At 59.1% G+C, this 9,596-nt stretch overlaps 1 protein-coding gene across 1 annotated transcript; it reads right to left on the bottom strand.

The window, feature by feature from the left end:
- Positions 1 to 61: 61 nt before the first annotated feature.
- LOC120325362 lies at positions 62 to 4,586 on the bottom strand (the record flags this gene model as incomplete). The annotated part of the gene is made up of 10 exons (XM_039391432.1): positions 3,850 to 4,586; positions 3,293 to 3,372; positions 2,975 to 3,100; positions 2,750 to 2,829; positions 2,512 to 2,632; positions 2,116 to 2,205; positions 1,607 to 1,711; positions 1,226 to 1,391; positions 666 to 760; positions 62 to 211 (listed from the first exon to the last, which is right to left on the bottom strand). Coding segments are annotated over exons 1-10 (1,143 nt in total), but the record flags the coding sequence as incomplete, so codon positions are not given.
- Positions 4,587 to 9,596: the final 5,010 nt, after the last annotated feature.

The following is a 9,596-nucleotide window of genomic DNA, read 5'->3' on the forward strand; positions in this document are numbered from 1 at the left end:
CAGGGAGGAACAAGACCCCAGAGGGCTGAAGGGCACGACAATGCAGCCACAGGCCACTTACGTCCGTCAGCCAGACGTCCGGGTCCTCCAAGGCCACATCCAGCAGGCTGCTGGGCACCTGCTGGTCGAGGATGCTGGCATCTCCCATGGCCTCGATGGCCACAAGGATGACGTCTGTCCTCTCGTGGGACTGCAGGTATTTTCCAAAGGTCTATGGCAGCAAGGAAGGAAGACGTGTCGCGCTGAGAGCCCTGATGGTGCTGCTTGGCTGAGCAGCTCGAGGGGCCCTGGCCGGACGTGCCCACCACTGCTGACAGCAGTGCCCACAGCAAAGCTGGCAGCAGTGCCTGCAGTCCCTGCATGGCAGAAGATGAGCAGAGAGGGCCCTCCTGCTTGGGGAGGAGGGTTCATGGGCACAGGCTGCTGGCCCCACCGAGAACCAGGGACATGCTGGTGACCAGGAGCACTGGAGCTCCTACTGGGGCTGAAGCTGCTGCTGGGCCACTGGAGTGCAGCCCTTGTGCTGTCCCTGCTCAAGGACGGCGGGAACCCTCTCCCCAGGGAGCTGAGGGCACGCCAGCCCCACTGCTGCGGGGTCCTTTGGCTCACACCAGTGCCCTGCTGGTGCCACGGACAGGAGTCCCAGCAAGGGCGCAGCTCCTTACCTTGGCACAGTCCCTGGCGCTCAGAGAACACAGTGCAGAGGTGGTCACGGCTTCCCAGTGGACTTGGTCTGCTCTGTCCTTTAGCCTGGATTCGACTAAACACCGGGGCAAACACACAAGAGTCAGGAAGGCAGAGCAGCTTTGCCAGCAAGCTCACCAAACCTCCCTGGCATCTGCTGTTAAGGGGGCAGGAAAGGAGCAGTCCAGGATTTCAGGAGGGCATCAGGAACAGCTTCTTGCTACAGGCACTGGAGGGACCAGTCAGGGTGGGGGATCTGCTCTTCCCCACCAGGGAAGACGTGGCTTTGGGACAGGGAAGTCTAGAGGGGCTTTGCCTGTGGGGCCCACAAACCAGTGGGCTGCAAGATCCTGAAAGGAAGGGGAGGAAGGAGAGCAGCAGCAAACAGATCCTGGCCTTGAGCAGAGCACTCAGCATCTGCAGCAAAGTGGCAGCTGGGAAGCTCTGGGAAGCAGCTGGGAGGGGCAAAGGAGGTCAGGAAGCAGATCTATCAGGAGACAGAGCAGATGAAGCCCACCACTGCTCTGCCTTTTTTACTTACAGATGAACTCAGCCAGGGCAAAAAGAGCATGGAAAGCTGCACAGCTTGTCTGCTCCTCAGAGAACCGGAAAAGGATGAGACGCCCCAGCAGCTTTCCTAGGAGCGGGAGCTGGATCTCCCCAGAGCAGACAGGTCCAGCAGTGCCTCTTCCGACGTTGGCATGGGCCTGGCTGAGGGAGGCATGAGCAGAAGGGCTGAGGGCACAAAGGTGGTGCCAAAGCCCCCCACTCGAAAGTCTGCCCAGGGCTGGATTCCTGGAGAGTGCAGGCTTTGCAGAGCCCTGCGTCCCCGTCTCTCAGAGCAGCCATGTGGGCAGCAGCCCTGGCATGGAGAGCAGCAGGGATGGGGGCATGGCCTGGCTGGAGGGGGCCTGGTCCTTACCTGCAGAGTGGAATAGTCGGACAGCACACGGGTCAGCACATCGATCCTTGCCATGGCCCTCTCCCTCACAGCCTCTCTCTCGCATCTGGTGAAGTCCAGCAGCAGCTGGGACAAGAGAAGCAGCGGGTGAGCCCTGGGAGCAGACTCCAACACCAGCAGCACAGATTCACTGCTGGGCCGTGCTCGCCCCATCCCTCAAGGCTTCCTCTCCCCTCCAGCAAAGTCTGCAATGGGGTGTCTGCCCCTGGATTCCTGCCCAGGTCGGGAACACAGGCCCAGAGCCAACCTCATGGCCAGGCAGGAGGGCAGGTGCCACCCTCTGCAGCCCCTGTGCTCCACAAGAGCCTGGGGCCTGCCCCAGCTTCCCCACAGGAGGTGGGCACCCTCCCCGCAGGGCACTCTGCCTGTTCAGCACTGCTCTGGGCACCACTCAGCCAGCAGTGGGCAAACCCTCCCCTCCAGGCTGAGGAACAGCTCTGGGACTCCCCCCCGTTTTGCTTGTGCCAGACCTCCAAGATGCCCTGCAGCTCCTTGCTGACTCGAGAGGCAGGAAAGCTGAGCACCACTGTCCTCAGCATGCTGTCCATGGAGTTCAGGGTCTGCAAGGAACACAGAGAGCAGTGGCAGTCATTCTACTGTTCTTCCCAGCCCCAGGAGAGCCATCTGAACCCCCTGTGCCACAGGAGGAGGATGCCCACACTTCCCTGGAGAGACATGGACATAGACAGTCTTAGAGGGCATAGCAGCCTATGGCACAGGATGCGGCCAGGCCCATGGGAAAAGGACAGAGGCATGAGGGTGGGAAAGACCCTGCCCTGCCTGGGATCCCGCTCCTGTGGCAGCATGGGATAGCCAGGGAGAAGGTCAGAGGGGCTGGAGGCCTCTGGAGCTTAGCCAGCATTTACCTTCATATAGAGGGCAAGGTCTGCTTTTGGCATTTCCTTCTCTGCAGGCAGCCAGAAGACACTTGAGAAACACGCACGGAGGAGGCTTTTGGCTTTGCCCTCCAGCGCTGTGTCCACCAAGCTGCAGGGAGAGGGCAGGACACTGGTTGCACACGGGTGCTGGGAGCAGCCCCTCGATGACTCGTGCGGGTGGCATCGGACCTCTGGGCCAGGGGGTCCATGACGGATGGGCAGGTACCTCAATTTCTCCAGAGCCAGCATGGAAAGATGCCGAAGGTCTGTGCACAGGTGGTCCCTTGGCTCTTCTTCCAGCAGCGCCTGCAGAGCACAACCAGGATGGCACCTGCTGGCAGCTGCCAGCACCCAGGGCCTCCAGTCCCTGACCCGCCCAAGCGCTGTCCACACAGGCTGCCTGTGCCAGGGGGCTTTGCTCCCTTTGCCACATTGCCCAGAGTGCCCTCACCTTGATGTTCTCTGCCAGCTGGTACATGTCACAGAACAGATCCAGGCCCTGGGTCAGGCCGTGCTTCAAGGCGCTTCGGCACAGCACGGAGATGCTCCGAAGAAATGTGGCCTTGTCTCTCTCCTCCTGCCAGCCGGGGGACAGAGACACAAACACGGATTGTGAGTGGGCGGACACAGCCAGTGGGACCGCAGCACTGGGGGTGCAGTACCCTGCAGGAGAAGCAGCCCTGCCCTGCCAGCACCCCTCCAGCAACCGGGCAGCACAGCCCCTGCCAGCAGACAGCAGCACAGCCGCCCTCCAGCTGGCCCCAGTTACCTTGTTGGAGCTGGTGACAAAGGCCAGGATGGAATCAACAGCTTCCTGCTCCTCCTTGTAGATGGGCAACCAGCTGGCATCTAAGGGGGGAAAGAGCAGGGAGAGCTGCAGAGGGTCCAGCGAGAGGAGGGGGCAGAGGATATCTGGCCTCAACCCAGCTCTCTGCCCACTGCCTTGGCACGGCCTTCCCTTGCAGCTCCTGGCTGGAGGGTGCCCGGCAGAGGAGCTGCCATGCCTGGGAAAGCCCCAGTGCCCCGGGCTGAGGAAGGCAATGGCAGACAGGCAGGAAAGGCCCAGGCTCCCACAGCACGGCTGCCTCCTGCCAGCCCAGCTGGCCCTCGCTGCCCACAGCCCAGAGCCCCTCTGCCCTGTCCTTCTTTGGGAGAGGCTGTGTTGGGGCCATGCTCCAGCCCTGAGCAGTCCCAGCTTTCAGGCAACATCATGGCTGACCCTGGGGACCCCCGTTGTCAGCTGGCCAAGAAAGTGGGATCCCAGTGTGCTACAGGGTGTGCTGGTGGGCCCCAGCCCTGCCCAGCCCCACAGGGCCCCTCACTCACCGAGCTTGAGGGGCTGCATGGTGGTCACCTCGTAGGAGGATGGAAGCTGCAGACCTGGAGAGCGGCTCTCCTGGGAAGAGCTGTCTTCCATCCAGGCCTGCCTGGGGCAGGCGGGGGGTCTCCTCTCCATCCTGTGAATCAAAGAACACAGGGGAGCCTGCCTACGGAGGGCGTCCGAATGGTGGAGTCAAACACCCTCGGGAAAAATGCCGCGGCCAAATCGCCTCAGGCAAAGTGCCTCAGGCAAAAGGCCTCAGCAAAAGGTCTCAGCCAAAAGGCCAAGGCAAAGTGCCTCGGCCAAAAGGCAAAGGCAAAGCACCTCAGCCAAAAGGCCAAGGCAAAAGGCCTCAGCCAAAAGGCCAAGGCAAAGTGCCTCAGGCAAAGGCCAAGGCAAAAGGCCTCAGCCCAAAGGCCAAGGCAAAGTGCCTCAGGCAAAGCGCCTCAGCCAAAAGGCCTCGGCCCAAATGCCTCAGGCAAAAACGCTTCGGCAAAACGCCTCAGCAAAACACCAAGTTCCCACGGGGCCACCAAGGGTCGTGGACAAGACGTGGACTGCAGTCGGGGGCTTCTCGCCAGCACCGCACTCCTCTCCTGTCCGGTCGCCGTCCTGACGGACACTGACCCACCGTGGGCCACGGTCGTGCTGAGCACACCTGCTGCAGTGGGTGTCACAAAGGGCCCCTCTGTGACACGCTGCCGGCCGCTAGCAACAGGTCCCAGTGCTTGTTGACATGGCACCTGCCCCCAACAACGGGTCCCAGGGAGCCACCACGCAGGCTGGAACAGGTAGGGTGCCCCTGGGGACACAGGCCAGCCTCAGCCCTTGGCACTCAGCTGCCCTCAGAGTGTCTCCAGGCCCCACTTTGCTCTCATGTCTCCTCGGGACATCCCAAGGAGCCCCATGTTCAGACAGCCCTGCGTGCCCCCAGGACATCCCTTTCCTGTCCCCACACTGCAGAGTCTGGCCTCAGAGCCCTTCAGTCACATTAAATGCATAACGTTTACTCAAGCTTAACTGAAACTATGGTTTTTGTTACCTTTTCTCTTTCTCCCACTGACCAGCAAGAGCTTTTCCCCACTCAGCAGCTCTTCCAGCACCGGGCTGCTCAGGAGCCCTCCCAAGGCCTTTGCTGCACCCCAGGCCCCTGCAGGCACCCTGAGCTGCCCCAGGGGTGGCTGAGTGGCCCTGCCAGGCTGGCGGAGTCCTGGGGGGGCTTAGGGATGAAGTGGGGAGGATGGCACCCAGGGAGATTCCTTGGATTCACCAAGGAAGGCCTAGACTAAACTACCCCAGGGATCCAGCTGGAAGGGCCAGGCTCCTCAGCATGCTGGGAGCTGTCATCTTCTGGCACAGCCCAGCTGAGCGGCCGCATTGGTCCATCTGAGGGGCCAGGAGCTGTAGTCCTGCTGCTCTTGCCTCAGTTCTGTGTCTCTTCTACAGAATCAGACCAAAGAAGCCCCCAGAAGCCCAAAGGGCCCGGGAACAGCCCCTCTCTGACAGCCCCAGAGGAGCCCCGGAGCTGCCTGCCAGCCCAGCTGGCCCTCGCTGCCCACAGCCCAGAGCCCCTCTGCCCTGTCCTTCTGTGGGAGAGGCTGTGCTGGGGCCACGCTCCAGCCCTGAGCAGTCCCAGCTTTCAGGTAACATCATGGCTGACACCCGGGACCCCCGTGGGTCAGGAAAAATACACAGCTCAGGGGGGGCAACCCCTACAATAAATAACACAAGTGGCCGTTGTTTTTCTGCTTTGCTCGATCCCGGAAGTCGCTGCTGCAGCGGGTTCGTGTCTAAAGCTGCTCTTTCCAAGTCTCACAGTCCTGGTGTTCGCCTACAAAAAATTGATGAATTTAAAAAAAAAAAGAAAAGATGTGGCAATGTTGTTCATGAAGCCTTCAGCAGTCACCAAGAGTTCTGTTCTGCAGAGATTTCAACTATTTCCTAAATTCCACACTCGTGGCTTCAGGCCATGACTTGCCAGAGCAGTCCCAGAGCTGGCCACTGCCCAGAGATGCCCTGGGGCAGCTCCAGTGCCCAAGTGGGACAAGTGGCCCAGGGTGTGTGGGAGCCCTTTGGAGCAGGAGCTGGTGGGCAGGAAGGGCCCATCTGGGGAGGGTCAGGGAATCCCCCCCCGCAGCCCTGCTGCCCAGGCTGAGGAGGGTCCTCTCCAGCCCCCAGCACATCGTGTGCCCTTGGGGGCTGCGCTGCCAGGGCTGTTCCCAGGAACTGACTGGCCAAGGTGAGGAGTGTCAGAGACTGAAATGGTTCATGACTGTCCTGGGTTAAAAAGGGTTTTCCCCTGGAGCTGGAAAGTGGTTAACCCCAGCAGGTGGTGTTCTTGGTGTTAACCCAATCAGCACCCCTGCAAAATTAAACATATCACAACAGGCCGGAAAAGAAGAGATTACGTAGCTGAAAGAAGAGCAGTAGCCACAGTCTGAGACCACGAGGAGAGAGAGGGGCCAGGGAGCCCCGCTGGGGGCCAAGCCCCCCCCTGGCTGGGGCTGTAGAAACTCGGAACAGTGTTAAACTGGGCCGAGTACTGTGGCCAAGAGCTGAGGGAGTTTTTCTCCACTGTGAGTGGGCAGCAGGAGCGGCGGCAGAGACAGCACCGAACAGAGAGCTGTGGCTGAGAGCCAAGAAGACAGTCAGCAGGAGCGAGGTGGCACAGAGCCAAGCTGAGAGACACAGAGATGCCCGATGGAGAGACAGAGCACCAGGCTCAGCAGAGACTGTTTGGGGTGAGCCTGGCTTTATTTCTCCAAACCCTTTGAGATCCCTCTTGGAAGGAGGGGGTAGACTTCCACTTGAAGGGAGTCCTGAAATGCAGCAGCAACTAGAGAGAGAGAGAGAGAAGTTGAGAAGCTCAGAGATGTCCTGGAGCTGGACCAGGACAGCCAGGAGGAATGTGGAGGGGGGAAGAGGCCTTCCTGCCCCCCTTCACCATGCTGACAGTTTGAGACGGAGCAAAGGAGCTCTGCTAGAACACTTGGGGCAAAAACTGAACTGAAAGCCCTAAACTCAGGAGGAACTTGAATCCCCTGAGGAAGGGACTGTCATGGGTGCCTAGCACCCCGTGATATGACTGTGGAGAGGTGAGCCTTGTCCCTGCTTTCGCAGTCCATGGGAGAGAGACCTTGGGCTGGAGCTGAAGGGCCAAGGGGTGAGAGAAGCCCCCTGTGTTTTAACGGAGAGAGAGAGAGATTTTCCAGCTACGACAAATCCAGCTGCGACTGCTGCCTTGAAGAGGAGAGACACTGCTGCCCTGAAAGTGGAAAGGATCTTTTCATCTTCCCTTCAGAACTTTTATTGGAGGGAAAGGAGGGATTTGATCTAATGTAAATATATTGCTTTTCCATAGGAGAGATAGTTAGAATTGTGTATATAATGTATTATAGTATTTATTTGTGTAAGTAATAAACTGTAATATAATTCCTTTCCCCCCATACTGAGCTGTGTTTTGTCTGAAAACCCTCTCACACTGAAACAAATTGGGGGGGGGCTAGGACTTGGAAATTGGATTTTTGAGGGTCTCAAACTGCCACAATGATTTACACATTCTAGGATTGCCAGGGCACTTTTGCAGGCTGGGAAGAGGCAGCTGGACCCATCCCCCCTGCCAGTGCTGCTGAAGGTGTCAAGCCCTGAAAAGGCGAGAAGAGTCGTGTTTACCAGGCCCCTCACGGGAACTCTGCGCAGGCCCAGCAGACCTTGGAGGCTCGAGGCACGGCCTGGGACACCATCCATGGATATAATAACTCAGAACTTCTTGGAGTGTGGGGGCTTCCCTCCCCCACCCCCAATGGATCAAGGCCACCACTTCAACTGACAGACATGGAAGCTGCAACTCCCAAGTTCCATCGCTGGACCCCGTGGGCAGTGACTATAGACATCTTTCCACTCTCAGCTTTGCTTTCCCTTACTCTCCCTCACCCTTATCCTGTCTTTCCTTTCTCTACTTATGCATTTTCCCCTAAAGGTTCTCTTTATGCCATATTGCTATAGATGAGAGATAGAGATGATAACACCCAAAATGGAAACATACCTGTTTACCTTTGAAATGAAATTGTTCTAACATAAACCCTACATACATATGTTTTCAAACACTGATTATTCAGTGTCGTTTCACTTTAATCCACCCCCAGGGATTTATTAATAAGAACCTGGTTACCCCCCCCTTTCTGGGATGGGTAGTAACAGACCCCTTGTAGCAGGATGTTCTACCTGGAAAAGAATCTGATCAGAGAATGCAAGCACTGCAAGCTCTCTGTGGGGAGTTACTGCTGGTGCCAAGGGCTTGGTTTAGTGTTGAATTGTGCCAAACCCAGCCTGGTTCCCCAACCTTCCAACACACATCCTGCTTTTGGAAGCAGAGTTTGACAGATCAGCTGCTCACTGGTCTGGGAAGATGTGACTGGAAATCCATCACTGGAAAAGCATAAAAGCCCAGGGCCAACTTTGACAGAGCAGATTCTTCCACAGAGTTTGTTGAAGTGTGTGGAGCTTCTGCTGTGAAGCAGGGACAGCTCTTGATGGTCACTGCCCAGGGGGTAAAAGAAAGAGAGAGATCTGCCTTTATTTATTTCTATCAGACCCCGCCGGGCCCTCCCCGCTTCCTGCCGGGATCGGACACCGCCGGCGGCCCCGGCCCTGCCGGGCTCCATCAGCCTCAGCAATTGCTGCCAAGGAGGGGCCGGGGGCTTCCTCTTGGCCTTCGTCTCCCTGGCGCTGGGGCTCGGCTTCTACCTGCGCCAGAAGGTGAGGGGGGTCCCAGGGGGTCGTGTGTCCCCCCAGAGCGTCTGTGCCCCCCCGGGGACCCCCACCCCGGTGTCCTTTTCTCTCCCCACAGAGCTCCTGAGCCGGCGGCGGCCGCAGCCCCTCCCCGGGGCCTCGTGCCCAGCCTGGACCCCCCCTGTCCCTGTGAGGATTTTGGGGGGGTCGTGTGTCCCCCCCTCCCCTGCTGCCACTCCTGATCCCAGGAAAGCTTCCCAGTTCTCCCCAGTCCCGGTTATTGCGGGGCAGTGGGGAAGGGGCTTGGGGGAATCCCAAAGGGTGGAGCCGAGTTTGAGGGGGGGCAGAACAGGCCCCGGGATGGATCGGGAATGGGAACCCCCCTGTGTTCCCCCCTGTCAGCCCGCTCTGGGGGGCTCTGGGAGGGCACCTGCCCCTCAATAAGGCACCCAGCACACTTCAAAAGGTGCTGGGAACCCCCTAAACCTCCACACAGGCTCTGGAGGACTGCCTAAACATACTCAAAGCCCACCCAGGACTCCACCCAACCCCTTCCCTGGGGGGACTTCTCTGGGCACTGGTGGTGCTGGGAGCCCCCCCGGCTGCGGGCGAGGAGCTCTCGGGTGAGCGGGGGGTGGGAAGGGGGCGGTCAGTGGGAAAAGGGGGGTCAGAGGGGACAGAAGGGGTGGTGGGACCCCAAACTGAGTGGGAGGGGAGTGGGACTCCCCAAAAGTGGAGGGAGGAGGGGCACTGAGGATGCCCTCTGGAGCCCTGTCAGAGCCCTGACACTTCTGGGGTGACTCCAGGAACAGCCTTCACTGGCCCAGGGACATTCATCTCCCCAGCCTCGCACACATCCCCTGCAGATGGCCCTGTCTCCTCCATCACCCTCCTCTGCCTTTCTGGCCTGGCCCTTTCATTCCACACCAGCAAAGCAGCCTGGGCACCATCTCACCTGGGCACTCAGAGGGCTTCTGTGAGCAGGAGGGGCAGATTTCTCTAGAAGGTGCATTTGTCCCCT

Source organism: Pipra filicauda, unplaced genomic scaffold (assembly GCF_003945595.2).
Source record: "Pipra filicauda isolate LSUMZ 115617 unplaced genomic scaffold, ASM394559v2 scaffold961_size45087_pilon, whole genome shotgun sequence".
Lineage (NCBI taxonomy): Eukaryota > Metazoa > Chordata > Aves > Passeriformes > Pipridae > Pipra > Pipra filicauda.